General features: G+C 47.0%; 2 protein-coding genes across 11 annotated transcripts in view; one reads left to right on the top strand and one right to left on the bottom strand.

Annotated features, from left to right (window-relative positions):
• The window catches only part of fasn (fatty acid synthase), a 25,603-nt gene extending 8,900 nt beyond the window's left edge, over positions 1-16,703 (top strand). Inside the window, exons 15-42 of one of the 2 annotated variants that reach the window (XM_085465359.1) lie at positions 103-218; positions 289-464; positions 547-738; positions 1,562-1,642; positions 2,006-2,188; positions 2,305-2,484; positions 2,663-2,866; positions 3,130-3,446; positions 3,523-3,924; positions 4,005-4,169; positions 4,334-4,449; positions 4,896-5,050; positions 5,513-5,716; positions 5,835-5,985; positions 6,533-6,711; positions 6,848-6,967; positions 7,854-7,976; positions 8,136-8,359; positions 8,480-8,681; positions 8,784-8,935; positions 9,636-9,727; positions 9,813-10,207; positions 10,359-10,550; positions 10,714-10,923; positions 12,792-13,003; positions 14,638-14,736; positions 15,167-15,418; positions 15,532-16,703. In XM_085465359.1, coding sequence (XP_085321485.1) covers positions 103-218; positions 289-464; positions 547-738; positions 1,562-1,642; positions 2,006-2,188; positions 2,305-2,484; positions 2,663-2,866; positions 3,130-3,446; positions 3,523-3,924; positions 4,005-4,169; positions 4,334-4,449; positions 4,896-5,050; positions 5,513-5,716; positions 5,835-5,985; positions 6,533-6,711; positions 6,848-6,967; positions 7,854-7,976; positions 8,136-8,359; positions 8,480-8,681; positions 8,784-8,935; positions 9,636-9,727; positions 9,813-10,207; positions 10,359-10,550; positions 10,714-10,923; positions 12,792-13,003; positions 14,638-14,736; positions 15,167-15,418; positions 15,532-15,669 — 5,232 coding nt within the window. In that variant the 3' untranslated portion in view covers positions 15,670-16,703. Of the gene's footprint in view, positions 1-102; positions 219-288; positions 465-546; positions 739-1,561; positions 1,643-2,005; positions 2,189-2,304; positions 2,485-2,662; positions 2,867-3,129; positions 3,447-3,522; positions 3,925-4,004; positions 4,170-4,330; positions 4,450-4,895; positions 5,051-5,512; positions 5,717-5,834; positions 5,986-6,532; positions 6,712-6,847; positions 6,968-7,853; positions 7,977-8,135; positions 8,360-8,479; positions 8,682-8,783; positions 8,936-9,635; positions 9,728-9,812; positions 10,208-10,358; positions 10,551-10,713; positions 10,924-12,791; positions 13,004-14,637; positions 14,737-15,166; positions 15,419-15,531 lie in introns of both variants that reach the window. The other variant, XM_085465358.1, reaches the window with a different exon arrangement.
• The window catches only part of rab3gap1 (RAB3 GTPase activating protein subunit 1), a 61,288-nt gene continuing 58,431 nt past the window's right edge, over positions 16,255-19,111 (bottom strand). For 7 of the 9 annotated variants that reach the window (XM_085465363.1, XM_085465360.1, XM_085465365.1 and 4 more), the window contains one exon: positions 16,255-19,111. In XM_085465363.1, the coding sequence (XP_085321489.1) occupies positions 18,878-19,111 (234 nt within the window). In that variant the 3' untranslated portion in view covers positions 16,255-18,877. The other 2 variants (XM_085465367.1, XM_085465368.1) reach the window with 2 other exon arrangements.

Here is a 19,111-nt window from a genome sequence, read left to right as displayed (position 1 = left end):
TTACAGGGACACTAGCCTGAATAGGTGGTGTTACCGTTGGAAACCAGGGCTGTAAAGCGTTTCACTCGCTGCTGTGACTGAAGCGTTGACTTCTTCACACAGGCCATCCTGAAGCGCAGCCTGAAGCCCACGTGTTCAGTCGTCCCCCTGATGAAGAGAGGTCACACCAACAACCTCGAGTTTTTCCTCTCGAACGTCGGGAGGATCTTCATGAACGGGTGAGGAGAGCCTCCCTCATTGGCTGTTTGACTGTGACAGCTGCTCACTCACACCACTCTCTGCCTTTAGCATCAACGTGGACGCCAACGCCCTGTGCCCCGCTGTGACCTACCCTGTGCCGGTTGGTACTCCAATGATCTCGCCCTTGGTGCAGTGGGACCACGCCCAGACGTGGGATATCCCTAAAGCGGAACACTTCCTGTCGGGCTCGGGAGGCTCTGGTTCTGCGGCGGTGTATAACATTGGTAAGAAGTGCGCTCGCAGTGTTTCCATCGCAGTGAAAACGTTTTTCTGATTTGGTTTAACGTCGCGTCATTGATGTAACAGACGTCAGCCCAGAGTCTGCAGACCACTATCTCATTGGACACAGCATCGATGGGCGTGTCCTCTACCCGGCAACTGGTTACCTGGTGCTGGCCTGGCGCACCTTGGTGAGGAGTCTAGGGGTTGTCATGGAAACGACGCCCGTAACCTTTGAGGATGTGACTATCCACAGGGCCACCATTCTGTCAAACGCCAGTAAGTATGGGAGGCGTGGCTTGTTAATGGCTTGAACCACGATCACATGACCTCGTCGAGCAGGTGAGGTCATGTGATCGGCCCAGTGCCTATCCTGTCAGTCCCACTTTAACCAGTAAGAGATGATGTGGAGGCGGTGAGATTGTTACAGCTTTGTAAGACCTGCCGAGCGTCTTAGTTACGCCACACTGACGATTTCACACGTTTAAACTGAACTCACTGCGTGATTGGATGATGAAAATCCTCGATGCTCGTTATTGGCTGCCATGCTTCGTTTAACACGCCGGCGCTCTGCGGTGCACAGACGTGTTAACACACGTCAAACGAGGATTTTGTAACATTTTTCAGATTGAAAGTGAAATAATATCAAATATTGGTATTAATGTTTGAAAATCATCCTTCCTTCCTTGCTTCCTTGCTTCCACCTTGTATTAAATTCAGAAACCTTCAAGGAGACGGACGTACATCTTTGTTTCGGTTGCATATCGATGTTATTCTAGTTGAATTTGACCTTTGAGATAATTTTACAGATGTTGTCTCACTGTGTCACATGAGGGTTAGACGCTGCTCACACAGCAGCTCAGTCTGATTTTCTTCTGAATAATTATTTTTCCTTATTAATAAGACAAAAGTATTTTGTTTCCTCGATGACTCGACGGAGTCACTGACAGACGACTTCATTACTAAAATAATCAACAGCAACATCTTTTACATTTAATTGGTTTTTGTGACTTTTATTGTGAAAAACTCTGATTTTGATAAGTGCATTATTATTATTATTGTTATTGTTACAGTGGATGAAGCTGTTGACTGTTTATCACAGGTGCGGTCCAGTTGGAGGTGCGTCTCATGCCCGCCACCAGCAGGTTCGAGGTTTCGGAGAACGGGAGCCTGACTGTCAGCGGTACGTCTTTGCATCAGCACACAGGCTGAGCTGCTGATGAAGATCCCAAAGTTTACACATCATTTACATTTGTCGCTGAAAATCACACAACATTATATCCACAAACATATTGTTTATTATTTAGTGCAGTGTCGTTTAAACGGGTTTCCCGTGTCGCTCGGCTGCTGATTGGTTCAGCACAGGCCGGCTGTAGCTCAGGTCACATGACACCGAGCTGCACCCATCAGGCTGAGGTGAAGCTCTGTGACCAGAGCAAGAAAACCTCAGAGGTCTGTTAGTTGTTCCAGCGACAGAGTAAAACTCGTCTGCAGACTTTTGACTTTCAGTATGAACTCGTGAATATTCAGAATCGCTGGTTTTCAGGTAAGGTGAGCATCCTGGAGGATTCGGCACTCGATTCATTCAACGGTGAGATCAGCCGGGAAGCTGCCGACAGGAGCGACGCCTCGATGAAGCTTAACGCACACGAGATCTACAAGGAGCTCAGACTGCGAGGCTACGACTATGGAAAAACCTTTCAGGGCATCTTGGAGTCAAACACAGCAGGTACGCTGGAGCTGTGGCTTATTGTCCTGCTGGGACATAAAAGGACATGATTCTAGTTACACTCAGATAAATGTTGGTAGGACTGTTTTTCTAATAATCTGATGGGCTGTTTCTAGGAGACCGTGGGAAGCTGGAATGGACAGGAAACTGGGTGACGTTTCTGGACACCATGTTGCAGATGATCGTCTTGGGGCTGCCGGGCGGAGGTTTGCGTTTGCCGACCAGAATCCGCTCCGTGTGCGTCCATCCTGCTGCACACCTGGAAAAAGTCAGCGAGCACGCTGAAGGAAAGCAAGGTGTGTTTGCCTCCCTCACGTCAGATCAGCAGCAGTGATCCTCCTGATCGTTACTTAGCGGTTTGTGGCTGTCATGTCAACATGATGTGACCGTTTTATGTGTAAAACACCGGCTGCTGTTCGCTCTCAGCGTTTGGTCCCCTTCAGCTCGATGTTTGACTCTGTTTGATTCCTGCAGCAGTTGATGTCCACGTAAGCCGTTACCTTGACAACATCACTGCTGGTGGAGTCCAGATCTGTGGCCTGCACGCCACAGTAGCCCCTCGCCGGCAGCAGCTGCAGAGCCCGCCCACACTGGAGGAGTTCCTGTTTGTTCCTGATGTGGAGACGGACTGCCTTACAGCCAATGGGAAGCTGGCAGAGCAGCTGAGGCTTTGCAAAGGTACAGACAATCTCTCCATCACTCACATGCAGTAAACATATGAGTGATAACTGGATCAAAATAATGTTTGCACGTGTGATCTGATGTAAACTGTGTGAGGAGACGGACATGATGGGATTGTCTGGTTGTTCGCATCTTTCTCCCTGTATGTATTTAAGAGCTGTTACCTGTTAGACTTGTTTTGATCTCCTTGTGAGGAGATGACGAACATCAAACCAAACATCGTGCTAAAGTCCGTCTTCTCTCCTGTCCTCCGTGTCCAGTTTTGATCCACACACTGCAGCAGAAGCTGGCCCCTCATGGTGTCAAGCTCTCCATCCCGGGGTTACAGGGGGGCTCTGATGCACCTCCTCCCAGCGGTGAGCCTTCTGAGCCCAGCCTGCTGCGGCTGCTAACCCTGCTCTGTGGCCTCGAGTTCAATGGGAACCTCCACTCTGAGCTGGAGCAGGTGGTGCAGAAGGAGCGGCTGTGCCTGCTTAAAGACGACCTGCTCCAGGGTCTGCTGGTCGACGACGCCCTGAGACATTGCCTCGACATCACGGTGGAAAACAGCACACCTGGCAGGATCAAAGCGTTGGAGGTAAGACTCTCAAACAGCTGGATTTAGCTGGATTATTTCCACACACTCATCATTTTCACGCCTCTGACTCCTGCAGGCTCTCTCAGACGACGGCCAGCTCTTCTCTCGCGTCGTGCCCCTGCTCAACATCCAGCCCATGCTCCGTGTGGACTACACTGCGACTGCGGCCAGTCTGGAGCTTCTGGCCCCCCACCAGGCTCCCCTGGAGGAGCTCGGTGTCGCTGCGGCTCAGTGGGATCCTCTGACCGGCCCGGCTGCTGGAGACGTTGCTGTGGGGGCGGACCTGGTGCTGTGTAACCATGCATGGGGTCCAGTGAAGACAGAGCCCAGGCTGCTGGTAGCAAATCTGGCATCTGGAGCCAAAGAAAGTGGGTTTGTTCTCCTCCACACGCTGCTGAAGGGGGAGACTGTGGGGGAGGCTGTGGCCTTCCTGTCCAGCACTGCTCAGAGCAGCAGCCAGCAGGGACTCCTCACACAGGTGTGTTTAAACAGAACATTTTTCCACCCTGCTGTGACGTGCTGTCAGCTGAGTTTTGATTATTCTGATCTTGTTGGAAGGCTGAGTGGGAGGAAGTGCTCTCAGAGGCTTCTCTTAACCTGGTGGCTGTCAGGAAGTCTTTCTACGGCTCCGCCCTCTTTCTGTGTCGCCGTCAGTCTGTGAGTAAACAGCCGGTTTTCCTGCCTGTGGACAGCAAAGACTATCAGTGGGTGGAAACGCTCAAGGTCAGTCCCACTTTCGTCTCCCTGTCTGTCGTTGTCCCCGAACACTCACAGCTCGCTCATCGGGCTCGTCTGATTGGCTGTTTTCTCTGTGTTATCATAAAGTATATATGAGAGAGATTTGAGCTGTTTAAAAGTCTAACTGTGGGGACTCTGCTCTGCAGCAGGAAGTGATGTCAGAGTCCTCAGACCATCCAGTGTGGCTGACTGCTTCTCAGCCAGAGTGTGGGATTGTGGGAATGGTCAACTGTTTACGGCAAGAGCCTGGTGGCAACCGGATACGGTACGACATCGTTAACAGCTCGTTGTTCTCACACTGCAGCTTTTATGTAGAAAGGATCACACCAAGACTTTCAGTCAGGATTTAGAGTCTTACTGATGATCACTAATGTGCCAGAGCACAGGTTTCTAATAGACTCAGCACAAGTGTAATCAGTGAGGCTTCCTCAGACGTTAACACTTCATTGTACAGTGGAAACATAGTGGATCCTTTCTGTTGCTTATATTTCTGTGTAAAGTCAAATGATAAGGATCAGTTTTTCCCACAGGCCTCAGATAGAGGCTCAAACCTCTGAGGACTCGTCCTCTGCTTTCAGACCAGCTAAAGTCTGTCACGCTCAGTCTGCCCTGGTTCAACACTTTGGGTTCACTGTTGTATTATTCATGTGTTACTGCAGGACAAACGTGTCTTTATGCCTGTTTGTGTTTCTTCTCTCGCTTTGCCACCAGCTGTGTGTTTGTGTCCAACCTAAACGAGTCTTCAGCAGCACCAGACCTCCAGCAGGATCACCAGTCCATCCAGTCAGTACTGCAGAAGGATCTGGTCATGAACGTGTTCAGGGACGGACGCTGGGGCACCTTCAGACACCAGCTCATCACTCATGGTTCGACTCGCACTCATACGTGTATTTAAGGAGGCGAATGAGCTGCAGATGGTCACGTGTCAGGATCCACTCATGTTTGGTCCAGGTCACTTTACATGTCTCGGCCTGCGCTCTAAACGTGTGGAGGACGCACTTCCTATGAATGACATCACAAACATAAAGAATAAGAATGACGTTGTTATTTACACGTCATTCTTACAGTTCTGTTTCAAGACGCTGCAACACAGAGTTGAGATTCAGCTGCACTTTTACAAAAATGAATCTGTAAAATCTGCAAAACTGTAATTTTACATGGAACAAACAGTCGTCAGAATGACTTTTAATTGTAGAGCTGTGCTCTCTCACAAAGCTCTGTAAGGCGCCCCTGCTGCAGGTGTTTGAACCCAGCAGTGAGTTAGACAGTACTGCCTCCTTCCCTCTTGGTTCCCGCGCTCACTGAGGCTTGTCTGCTTGCTGTTTCAGATGTAAATGAAGCGCCGACCGAAGCCGCTTACGTCAACGTGCTGACACGCGGCGACCTGTCGTCTCTGCGCTGGATCGCGTCCCCGCTTCGCCACTTTGTGAGCAGCAGCCCTGCTGTGCAGCTGTGCCACGTCTACTACAGCTCGCTCAACTTCAGAGACATCATGCTGGCTACTGGCAAGCTGCCGCCCGACGCCATCCCAGGTAGTGTGTCTGTACACACCAAGTAATGCCACACTCTGCTGGGTCGTAGTGTGTGATGCTGTTGTTGAACATTCACAGTCACATGACAAACCTTTTCCATTTGTTATTTGTTATAAAGGGGACCAGGCTTTAAAGCAGTGCATGCTGGGTATGGAGTTTTCTGGTCGCGACCCCAGCGGGCGTCGTGTGATGGGGCTGTTGCCTGCCAAAGGCCTGGCAACGGTCGTGGACGCTGACAGAAGGTTCCTCTGGGAGGTTCCCCACAGCTGGTCAGTGTGCGGAGAACTCTGAACGTTCTCAGCAGCTTTAACGTGAACATTAAAATACAAGAAATCTTTTTTTAATCATCAGCAGCCTTCAGAGAAGCTCACCTGATGCCAGTAGTTACTAGTTTAACTGGCAGTGGTCTTCAGTCTGTTTGCACACATGAAGCTGTTTGTGCTGAAAGTTCAAACTAAACGCGTGATCAGAAACTTTGTATCAACTCTGCAGATACACAGTAACAGCACGTCCTACACATCTGTAACACAAAGATCCAGACTCCTGCTGATATGGTGACGTGTGTGTGTCCGTGTTTTAGATAAAAGAATCACTGTATGAATGTGTGTGTGAATGAGCAGACAGGCGTTGTGTACGTGCTCGATTATTAAGTGAGACAGTCTTCAGTGTCCAAGCCTGAAGGCGGAGCACTGACACAGGATTCATTTATTCATTAGTCTCATTCATGAAGCTGCTGCTGTGCAGTTTCTCCAGCATACAGCACAGTTACATCCTGCTACATAAACCACACACTTATTGTGTTGTGTGTGTGTTCAGGACACTGGAGCAAGCAGCTTCTGTGCCAGTGGTTTATGCCACAGCGTATTACTCCCTGGTAGTGCGTGGCAGATTACGCCCTGGAGAGACCGTGCTCATCCACTCGGGGTCAGGAGGCGTGGGCCAGGCTGCCATCGCCATAGCGCTCAGTAAGAAGTGCAGAGTGTTCACTACAGTCGGTGAGTATGTAACACTCGCACACAGACTCACAGTAACAACTCTTATTATAGATTCTTTTAAAGCCTCTTGCTAATAAGTTGTAATTATATCTCATGTCTTTTTACCCCAACTTTGGGGGCGGGGCCTCTTGTCTAGGCTCAATGGAGAAGCGGACGTACCTGCAGAAGAGATTCCCTCAGCTATCAGCAGAGGCTTTCGCCAACTCCAGAGATACTTCCTTTGAACGGCACATTCTGCTCCACACACAAGGCAAAGGTAGCTGCTCAGTGCTTCAGGGGACGATTGACATGACATCAGATATCTTGGATTAGCAGTCAGCAATCATTCCCTGTGCTCTGCTGCAGGGATGGAAGACCATTCTTCCAAACAATATTCCCTGAGTATTGATATACATTAGTATAAATGGCACTTACAGGTTACTCCAGCCTTTGAACACAGTCGTATTCCAAGAGCAGAGTAGCTGCTGTGAGTGGCTGATGAAAGCTGGGCCTGCAAAGCTGCTCGGGGCCCCGGCTTGAGTAGGCAGGCGAGATATGTGAAGGCCAGAGGCAGTGCCCCCACCCGTCGGCTCCATCCAGGCTCTGCACCGCCTTATGGATCATACTCAAAGGATCAGAGACTGGACTGTTTGAACAGAGAGCCGGTCCAGACTTCCTGTGTCGAGGTCCTGGATCCAAAGACGGACATTAAGTCCAGAATCTCTCGTCTTTCTTTCAGTAGTAATTTTCCCCGTCCGGTCACAGTGCTGCTGCTCAGCAGCTCTCACTGTAAACTCATTGGTGAAATGTGCATCATGCACCGGTGCCAGTGTGTTTCCTCCCAGTGCTGCATCGATGACTGTGTGTGCTTCTGTGTGAGCACTGGTGCTGTTCGTGGTTGTCAGCTCCGCCTCCTCTAACATGTTTGATGTTTCCTCTGGGACTTTAAAGCCGGTGTGGAACACGGCACGTGTACTGCAGACACTTTGTTCCATGTTGAGGAACCCAAGAATGTCCTGGAACAAGACTTGTGCACACAAAGCTTTAGCAGGTTTTTGAGTTTAACAAGTAACAGTTGTGTGAACTGAGTAATCCCCACTCAGTTATTCTTCCATGTTATACACTGACTGTATGTGACGTCGTGTTTGCTGCGTGTGTTTCAGGCGTGGATGTGGTGCTGAATTCTCTGGCCGAGGAGAAGCTGCAGGCCAGTGTTCGCTGCCTCGCTCGACACGGACGATTCCTGGAGATCGGCAAATATGACCTTTCCAACAACACTCCTCTGGGTCAGTAGATCTGGTGTTTATTGACAACAGGATAGATAAATATATAAACATGTTTTATTAGCTTTTTAAAGGTTCCTGCAGGTGTTAACCAGAGTTTTGTTGTCATAAATGATTCTTGAAGCCTTGACAAACGCTGTCACGTTGCTGTGATTCCTTCAGGCATGGCGTTATTCCTTAAGAATGTGGCTTTCCATGGTATCCTGCTGGATGCTCTCTTTGAAGAGGGCAACCAAGAGTGGGAGGAGGTGTCCCAGTGTTTGCAGCAGGGCATTGTGGGAGGAGTAGTTCAGCCTCTGAGAACCACAGTGTTCGATAAGGACCAAGTGGAACAAGCATTCAGATACATGGCTCAGGGCAAGCACATCGGCAAGGTCCTGGTTCAGGTGAGTGAGGTGTTTGTACTGGACCTGCCCATCCCTACATGCATGTGGTTGGTATGTTACTGTGACTGCAGAGTGGCTGGACTGCTGCTTATCTTCTGACCAGCTTTTCTTTTCTCACAGGTCCGTTGTGAGGAGCAGGGAGCAGCTGTACAGGCTGCTTCCCCTCTGTCTCTGCCAGCTATCTGTCGCACCTTCTGCCACTCGTCCCACTCCTACATTATAACTGGGGGGCTCGGGGGGTTTGGTTTGGAGCTTGCTCAGTGGCTGGTGGAGAGGGGAGCCCACAAACTGGTGCTGACTTCTAGATCAGGCGTGAGAAACGGTAATGCACGATGACACGGTGCTCCTACTGATGTGCACAGCCAAGTCCTGCATCAGTGCTGATGTGACTCATCTTACAGCTTCACTGTTGAACTGTCTTCAGGTTACCAGGCGAAGCGGGTGCAGGACTGGCAGAATCAGGGTGTGGAGGTGTTTGTGTCCACCAGTGATGTCGGCACACTGAAAGGAACAGAGCAACTGATTGCTGAGGCCTGTGCCATGGGTGCAGTGGGTGGTGTCTTTCACCTAGCCATGGTCAGATTCCCTTTAGTTATTTATATGTGTCACCTTGGAAAAATCATGTTTCACAGGTTTTATGGTCCTTCCTAAATTTGGACTACATATATCTGGTTCGTGCACTTTGGCTGCTGCAGCTGTCACTGAGCTGAGCCCTCCATACTTTTGCTCTTCAGTGTCACTAACTAACCGTGGGGGGGTAACTGCCCCTCCCAGAAACAAGCCGTGGATGTGTTAGAGGCAGCAGTGACTTTTTACAGCGAGCAGGGGAGAGTGCTACCTTTCATGTGTGTACCAGTGCTAGTACCTAACAGTAGCTTTCTTTCTTTACTTTTATTTTGAAACAATACATTTTATTTTCTAAAGTAACTTCTCAGTCAAGACGGTTTGTTTACATTTACGACGTCTTCCACCTTCCAGCAGGCGCCTCACTCGCTGTCTAATGCTGACGTTGCTGTCAGTGTTTGGATCCTGCATTATTACTGCATTATTACTGCATTATTACTGCATTATTACTGCATACTAGAATGATGGTCAGATCCCTTTGTTGGACTTCAATAGCTGCAGTGTCACATGACATGCAACGAAAACAAAAGCAAGAACGATGCTAACGATGTCGACTCAAGTTTCTCAATTATCAGATGCTAACATGCTAACAGCTAAACTACTGCCAGTTAACGTTTAAAGTGACCGTTTGTTGATGTTTGTTTGCATTCAGGTGTTGAAAGACGGTATGTTGGAGAATTTAACTCCTCAGCTTTATCTCGAAGTTAACAAACCTAAAAATGACGGCACCATCAACCTGGACAGGTAAGTTAGAAGAGTGGCTCCTCCCTCTGTGTGTCACTGGGCACCATCATGAGCTGACCTCTGGATGTTTCCATCCCCTCTCTAGAGTAACAAGGAAACTGTGTCCAGAGCTCAGACACTTTGTGGCCTTCTCTTCAGTCAGCTGTGGCCGTGGCAACGCTGGCCAAAGTAATTATGGCTACGCCAACTCTGCGATGGAGCGCGTGTGTGAGAAGCGCCACTATGATGGCCTGCCTGGACTTGCAGTCCAGTGGGGTGCCATTGGTGATGTTGGGGTGGTTCTAGAGACCATGGGTGGGAATGACGTTGTGATCGGTGGCACCCTCCCGCAGCGCATGGCCTCCTGTCTGGAAGTGCTGGACTTCTTCCTGTGCCAGCAGCACCCAGTGGTGTCCAGCTTTGTGCTGGCGGAGAGGACGGTCGTAAAGAGTGAAGCAGGAAACCAGAAAGACTTGGTGGACGCTGTAGCTCACATTCTAGGTAAGAGTCAGGTTATACCAAACTAGCGTTCATAAAGGTGTTATATAAGAAAAGACCGCCGTCCTGAGTCGCTTTGGTGATCTTTGAGGTTACTTTGTATCACAGACATCGACTCATTTCTTCGTTGTTTTTAACTTCTTCTCACTCACAGGTGTGCGGGATGTCAGCAGTCTGAATGCTGACACCTCATTGGCTGATTTGGGTCTGGACTCTTTGATGGGCGTTGAGGTTCGCCAGACTCTGGAACGCGACTATGACATCGTCATGGCCATGAGGGATATCCGCCAGCTCACCATTAACAAGTTGCGAGAGCTGGCCAATAGCAAGCCAGAAGGACAAAGCGGTATGAAGAGCTGCTTTTTAAATGCAGAAAGATCTTTGAAAAGGTTTCAGGTTGTAAAAAAGCACTTATGTATTTGTTTAAATCGAGCTGTTAAGACTCTTGTTAATATGAAATGTGTTATCATGTGTACAAACATAACTGAGTACATCTCCACACACCACAGCTAAGAAGGACGGCGTTCGCTCTGTGTTGGAGTCTGATCTGACCAAGCTGATGGTCAGCCCCAGCAGCCCTACTGTGATGTCACTGAACAAGGTGAAGAGCCAGGACGGGCCGCTGTTCCTGGTACATCCCATCGAGGGCTCCATCGCAGCCTTTAAGACGCTTGCTTCTAAGCTCAGCGTGCCTTGCTACGGCTTGCAGTGCACCAAAGGTTTGTTATACTTTAAAGACAATGAAAATACCGAGTCCTGCACAACAGACAGGAGCTACTGTGCACTTTGCATTTGGAAAGGAAATATGCAGAGTCGTTTATGAAACGTGTGCAGACTCAGGTGGATGCAGTCAGGAACAGTTTGTAGACTTCAGTCAGTATTTGGTGTGTCCGCCTTCCTCAGCACAGCCTCGACTCTGAGGAAGCTTTTTGTGATTGAAGTCAATCAAATCTAGAATCCTTCAGGACGTCCACAGCTCAGCAGGATCCCACACTGCTGGGTCCGGGTCCGGGTTCTGGGCTGATAGTGTTGCAGTGTGTCTGCGGATGGAAACGGACTCCATTATTGACGTCACTCATGGAATTAATTCCTTTATTGATTCTTATCGGCTCCACTGTGAGAGAACAGTCAAACACATTCATTATGAATCAGTTATATGATGTCAAATGTTTGTGCATGTTGGAGGTGTGATCAGTGTTTGGGTCATGGGTGTACTCTGTTACATACTGCATTACTTTTTAGAAGTGTTCTATCTTAATTACTCCCAAGACAAAGTAATTAGTTACTTGTCTATTAGTTACTTGTTACAGTGCTTTCTTTGTGAAGCGCGCTGTCTCATAATTACATTTCACAATATAAACCTGCAGTCACACAAACACACTGTGTGTTTGTGCTGGTACCGTAGAAACATGATCAGAGGCGACCGCTCGACTGATCATCACCACCTCTGTTACCTGCTGAAGCTCAGCTTCCTCATCGCTCTGAGCTCTAGCTTGGAGCTAGCATGCTGTCCTTTTGTGCAATAAACATAAAAGTAATATTCATATCCAGCTTTAGACTGCGCCACTACAATTCGTCCTGATTGTAGCACAAGTGGAACCAATAAGCAGGATTCATTGGCAAGCAGACAACCAGTTCCAAGGAGTTGAACTACTGGGAAGAACCAGTGCGATGCATTTTGTGGTACGCGTCGTGGTAGCTCCTGCTAGGATTTAGGACAGGCTGATGAGAAGGATCTGGGTGTTGCAGGGCCGTCCTGGCTGACACGGCGCTGCGTGAAGCTCTGGGATGCTGCCTCTGGACTGGCACACTGGGGTGGTGGTTCCCCTGTTTAAAGACCTAGACCTGAGCGTGTGCTCCAACTGTCACACTCCTCAGCTTCCTCTATGCCAGGGTGTGTCTGTCAGTCAGGCCTCTGATTCAGGAGGAAGCAGTTTGTGTCCTGGTCATGATCACTGGAGCAGCTCGTTATCCTCTCGACTGCAGGGTCTGTGGGAGTTTGCACAACCAGTCTACATGTGGTTTGTGAGGCTTCCTACTTTTGTAGGATCTTCATCTTACAGTACAAAGAGCCTTTGCTGCAGCTGTTGTTGTGTTTTGGCGCCTCATGGATAACTTTTCATGTCGTTTGAGTTTCAGGCTCGTTGGTGTTGCTGAGCTGTGTGCATCGTCGGTGTGGGTTTGTCAGCATAATGGGGCTCATATTAAAATGACTTTACAGTCACAGAGAAAAACTTTAAAATACAAAATCAACACTTTGAACCATCGTCATCAAATGATGAGTGTGCGTCCTCACCAGGTGTCACAATCATGTGTATCAAAACGTGTGTAACTGTTAAACAGAAAAATGTGTTGAAGCTGAAAGTCTGACTGTTCAAAGGTGAAACTGCAAACACTTGTACATGTACAGCTCCCTCCATAGTGGCCTGAGGAAAACCAAAGACCTGATGTGATTTCATGTTTTCTTTGTTTCACAGTTTAAAAGTTTGTGGTTCTGTTCTCAGACCTTTGTCACTCACATGTTGTGCATCAGCTGTTTATGTCACTGTGCAGCTAAACTAACTCCCCTCGTGTGTTTCCTTTGCAGCTGCTCCTCTGGATAGCATTGAGTCCCTGGCTGCCTACTACGTGAGCTGCGTCAGGCAGGTGCAGCCGGACGGCCCGTACAGAGTCGCTGGATATTCTTTTGGTGCCTGTGTAGCATTTGAAATGTGCTCTCAGCTGCAGACCCAGAATCAGCCTGTGGAGTTCCTGTTTCTCTTTGATGGCTCACATTCATATGTGGCGGCGTACACACAGGTCAGAGAAACACTCGCGCATCTTTATTTCATGTAATCAAAACATATTACGTAGGGCTGCTCAATTAATCGAATTTTAATCACGATTACGATCTGGGCTTTCAACGATCATTAAAAATGACTGAGCCGATTATTAGCCCCTCCCTCATTTATCCGCAACACCTTAAAGGCCGGTCCGTGAAAATATTGCATAAACCGTCCGTGGCGCAAAAAAGGTTGGAGACCGCTGATTAAGAGGACCCGAGGGAAGCTCGGAAAGCTAAGCAGAAGTTATTTGGAGAGGAGAGTGACTGCCGTTGGTTGAAAAGAGAGGTAAAAAAACTTCAGTGGTGTTGCACACTATTTTATAGTATTTTTTAAAGTCATTATTCAATACATTGTTATTGTTAACCCTTTAAAGCCGGTCAGAGCAGCACGCTCCGTTTTGCGTAACTATTTTTAAATCCCTGTAGAACCTGAACCGTGTAAGCTAGCGCAATAATTTGTTTTGCATATGAAACCGGAGGAGTTGTACTTACATCTGATGCCATCAGCTTGTCCTCGGTCACGGTTTCCTTCCACATAAAGCTTTGCAAAAATTGCATAAAAAGCTCTTGCAGGAACAAAAACATAATATTCCAGAAACACGCTTTGCCGATCCGATCAGCTGTTCGTAACACTTGGCACATTGAAACAGACGTCACCGCTAACTATCACATGTCCGCCATTTCCTGCCCGAAACCGGAAGTGATGTCATTTTCGCGGAAAATGTAGTTTTTTTTTACTTGTAGGCCTTAAAAGCCTATACTGGTCATGTTTGACTTTTCTGAATAGTTTCTGGGATGCTTAGAACTTGAATTGCACAGCTGGAAATAGTTTATTTTGATGCACCTGCTGTTTTCTTTGCAAATTTGCATCATAGGATTGTTTTTGTTTTTCCTGCAGTATATAAAAATTGCTGTATCTCCAAAATAAAACTATGAAGACACTCAAAATAAACTTTTTTGTATTTAAAGTTTTGAGAGATAAACCCTTAAATTTCTCCAAGTAGAAATATATGTAAAAAAACAAAAACAATTTTCAATTTTTTTGTAGTTTATTGCACTTTTTTGCAATTAATGTAGTTACTATGGACTTAATGCATACATATTATTAAAATATGGGCTATAACAGTTGTATAGCAACTTGAAATGCTCCCACAAATGGCACTACAACATGTAAAAAAATAATATAAGCTCTGGCGGACTTGGTTCTATGGTAGGTCTTAAAGGGTTAAATAAATATCGTCAAATAATCGAGATCTCAATTTCAGTGAAAATAATCGTGATTATCATTTTTGCCATAATCGAGCAGCCCTAATATTAGGGATGATTGGCAGTGAGCCGCAGATGCGTTAAATGAAGGAAGGGTCACGTGTCGCGCTCGGGGATTTGACCTGAACGTGTCGACCTGTGATGGACGAATTCACAGGTCCAGGTTATGATTGTCACAATATGATTTGTTAAGCTTTCAGTATATGTGGGAATTTACTGCACGTCACTCTAACAATGATAAAGGCTGTTTATTATTCTAACTAATCTGCTGTATAGCGTGTGTGATGAGCTCTGGTCACATGATCTGCATGTGAACACGTTTATCTGTGTTTTTCATTTGCAGAGCTACAGAGCCAAGCTAACACCCGGCAACGAGTCTGAGGCTGAGACTGAAGCCTTGTGTGCCTTCATCCAGCAGTTCACTGGCATTGAATACAACAAGGTATACTGTGTCTGACCCACACGTTCACACACAAGTATTCCTTTATGTGGCATCAGCGTTAAAGGCCACACAACCTGAGCTTTTTGCCTGTAAGGTAAAGATGGTGACTGTAACACAGTCTGGAGCTGCTGTTCCAGCACAGTCTGTGTGTGGTGCAGGTTTGACTCAACAATGATGTGATGTTTGGAGCTGTTATGGAGACTAAAGTAAAACATGCGGTTAAATCAAAGCTTCGTACAGTTTCTCACTGAAAGCTGACATTTGTAACTCCTGAATATCAAAACATCTTCATTTTGCATTTTCATATACATAAGATCTGTGATGTTCATTATTATGTGTCACTTACTTTTCTGAAAACAATAATATCTCCGCGAGCACGCAGTAACGTTTGCTATGAACTTACAGTCGTCTCCATGGTTACGTCCTACAGCTTTTGGAGACTCTGCTCCCGCTGTCAGACCTGAATGCACGCGTCAGTGTGGCCGTGGACCTAATCACCTCCGCTCACAAGGACATCGACCGAGACTCACTGCACTTTGCAGCCTCCGCCTTCTACTACAAGCTAAAGGCTGCTGATGCATATGTACCTACTGCAAAATACCATGGCAGCGTGAAGCTGCTGCGCGCCGAAACCAGCAGCGAATATGAGCAAAACCTGGGAGCTGACTATAAGCTCAGCGAGGTACCGATGCACATTTACATCAGTCTGTAGTACTTATCTTCACTGTGCGTGTGTTTCTATAAACTCAGTCTGAGCCTTCCAATGTTCAAACTGTGTACTGCGTCTTTCTTCAGGTCTGTGATGGCGAGGTGTCGGTCCACGTCATCGAGGGAGATCACCGCACTTTCCTAGAAGGCGCGGGGGCGGAGTCTATCAAGAACATCATTCATAACTCGCTGGCTGAGCGAGCTGTCAAACCAAGGGAGGGTTAAACATCCACCGTCTCTTCACCCTAATTCCTCAGCTTTCCCCAAACTAGACTGTAAATGTGCCGTTATAGGAAGTCTTTGCACTGCTTATGTTTACACGCTACTGTTATCCTAATATCCCAAATGGTAATGGTTAGTGAACCAATCAACATCTCACAGCTCCATCGATTCCAACTGCAAGTTTTGTTTTGTTTTTTGTTGCCATGTTGTTGTTTGCAGAAGTTCATCCCACAACAAAATACGTGGTTAAAAAATGAATGTAACAAAGTAACAAACACTGACACATTGAATCCTGAATTACATAACATCACTTAAATTGGTGTTTCTGCTCATGCAGACATCAGTAGACAGACAAACGCGCTGCGACCAGCCTGATGAGCGACTGTGGAGGGCTGACCTTGCAGCCGTGTTTCTGCACACTAACTACTCGTAACACCAGTTGGAGGCATTTCTTTATTTTGTGACATTTGTTTACTTTTCAGTCATGTGACCACACAGTCATCAGTTACTGTGGCAACCAGCAAATGTTTACGTTGTCAGTAAGTTAACAACAAATTAAGTGTTTCATAAACTGTGTTTTAACAATGACACTCGTGTTACTGTAATTTACAGACCAGTTATTTCACTAATTCAGAAGAAAAACTGCTTTTCTTCATGATGGACTGTATCAAACACACGCTGTTGTTCTGACAGACGCCTGTGACAGAGGCGTCGCTAAGGACCAAATGTGTCTCTTCAGAGGTTAATCAGAGATGTGAATGATCACTGTACCAGTGAGATCATATTTACTGATGTAACCTCTGAGAAACTGTTTCCTTTTAAAGGCTTTGGTCCAGAGAGCTAAAACCTCAGCAAATAATCCAAACCTGAGTACAACAGCTGGCCTGAGACCTGTGATTGGGTCAGTGAAGGAAGCTGCTGATTGGAGATGAATGTGCTGAGGAGTCACAGTACGATGGACGTGACAATAAAGGCCTCTGTGTTTTATTGTAATATTTCTGTTATGTTTTGTAGGACTAATAAAGGCCTCAACAGTCGCTCAGTGTTTTCCTTCATTGTAACGAGCCTGTCCCGTTGGATCTATGATTCCTGTGCTTTTGTTGTCGTTACCATTTCTGATCATTTATCTTGTAAATACAGTTTTTGGGTTTTGTTTTTTAGAGGATGGGTCAGTTTATCAGGGACTGAAACACAAATCCTGTTGGCCCAGAAAATTCTTAGTCGCTGTTGACATGGCGCCACCCGACCGTTTAGTTCAGACCATTAAAGTAACGACTGGTTCTATATGACACTTTTCTACATGCAACAAAGGTGGTGATGGGAGGAGGAGAACAAACATTTTTGTCTGTATTTAATAGCACAATGAAGACCAGACAGCAAAGCAGGGAGGGAGAAATAAAGGGCCTCAGGTCAGAGTTGAACCCGGCCGCAGCATTTACCCCATGACCAGGTGACGTGGTCACCCGCCCGACCCTTACGCACAGCAGTATTTCACTTCAGCTGCCAGGAGTGTGGGTCGAGCATGCAGACTGAACTTTAGCTGCATGTTAGAAAGCCGAGTTTATGAATGAAGGCTAGAACAAATGTCCCGGCTGAAGGAGGAGGGGCTGCAGAGGTGTATAAACACAGGTGGGCGGGGCAGGGCTAGTGTGCAGGATGACTCAGTGACCTGCACTGACCCCTATGTTGGTGAACATTTTGTTAAAGTTAAATGTTTTCAAGCTGACGAGTAAATTATCCAGCGAGCTAAGTTGAGCGGACCGACGTGCAGTAAGGTTTTCATGCTCTTCACTAACAGCTGATCGCTGAGAATATATCAACAGTAATAATGTCCTGTAATTCCCACGGCTCTGTATGTCACACCTGCGTATACTTCCCCATCACATTCATCACCTGTTCCTCTGGTGTCTCTGATTGGAGCACGCAGGTGTGTGGAGCAGAGTGAAATCACACCTAATGCTGTTTTATTCAACCTGGATCTTAGAAGTTTTGATCAACAAAGGTGTCAAACATGATCTAACTCTTTGTCCCCTTCAACATTACATGTTGTTTTTTGAAGTAACAGGTTCAGTGATCTTAAAAGGCTGCGGTAACGTGTCGCTGATAAAACACTGAGTCATTTTCAAATTATTCACTTTAGTTCAATTCAGCTTTATTGTTTTACAGTGCCAACAACAGCAGTCAGCTCTACAATATTACAGAGAACATTCCCCAAATCAAAAATCCTGCGTGTGCGCTGCAGCTGTGGGTGGAAGGACCCACGTTAGCCTTTAACAGGAGGCGGCGTGTGGGGTGGTCAGCGGGACGAGGGAGGAAACAAGACGACAGTGAACCAACTGTAAAGCACTGACTGCTGCTCTAGTAACAAATCAAATGAACACTGAAAGCAAATCAGAAAACGCCCTGTCGTTAAAAGTGTCTGTATTATGGGATGGATACACCCTTAACAAAACAAAGAAAATATTACAAAACCAATTTTCCCCTCACGCTGTCGGACGCGCCTCGAGGAACCAGCTCGATCTAAAACATCACAGTCAGCTGTAAAGTGTCGTTTCAGTTTTTATACAACGTCAAAGAGCTTCATGTTTGAACAATCAGCTTATGAACAGGAATAAGATCTGCACGGTCTGGTTCTGGTCGGATGCAAACAAACAGCTGTGTGTTAATCCAGCAGCAGGACATGCTGGAGGATGGAGCTCAGCTGAAACGACCCATGAAGTCCTCACCGACTCTCATGTTTACCATCAGGACCAATCCCTGCAACTGAAATATAATCTACTAAATATCAGAGTTGAGAAGGTTGTGTTAGCGTGTGGTGAGTGCAGGATGGGGAACTCCATCCTAACGACAAATTTCATTTCCTTAAAAAGGCATCAAGAGAAGCTTTGAAGGTAAAATGAAGGTTTTAGTGTGAAACTTTTATCTCAGCACCGTGGGAAGCTGCAGCTTTATACACAGAAGGATGTAGTTTCACATATTTCCAGACAAAGCCATAAATGCTTCTTAATCAATGCCAGTAATATACTGCTTCCTGCTTTTAAGCTTGGGCGAGCCGTAGATGCTGAAATATTGCACCATTCTTACAAATAAAGCAAACAAATGAAGAAATGTATTTCTATGATCTTACTCCATGGCCACGTTCATACATGTGAAAGTCTCCATCCTGTGTCCTTCACTTATCTTTATCCCAGGTGTGAATTGTTCACAGGACTTAAAAGAAGGACGTGTCTGTGGAAAAGGCTCCGGCCAACCTAAACTCCTCCCTCATCAGGACACAGAAGAGCCGCTGAGGCAGCGCCTTGGAGTACGCTGCTGGTCGCGGCACACAGGTGCGCAACAAGATCTCCCGGCCTGCTGGAGGAGGGAAGTCTGGTACTCTGCTGCTTCCCCCAGTTTGCTTCTTGTCAGATCCCAAGTCCTCATCGACGGGCGCCAGAAGGGCAGC

The sequence above is a fragment of the Copadichromis virginalis genome, linkage group LG8 (assembly GCF_057382275.1).
Source record: "Copadichromis virginalis isolate Kocher_CV1m ecotype Utaka linkage group LG8, C_Virginalis_male_GT1.1, whole genome shotgun sequence".
Classification (NCBI taxonomy): Eukaryota; Metazoa; Chordata; class Actinopteri; order Cichliformes; family Cichlidae; genus Copadichromis; species Copadichromis virginalis.
This window is presented reverse-complemented; position numbering and strand designations above follow the sequence as displayed.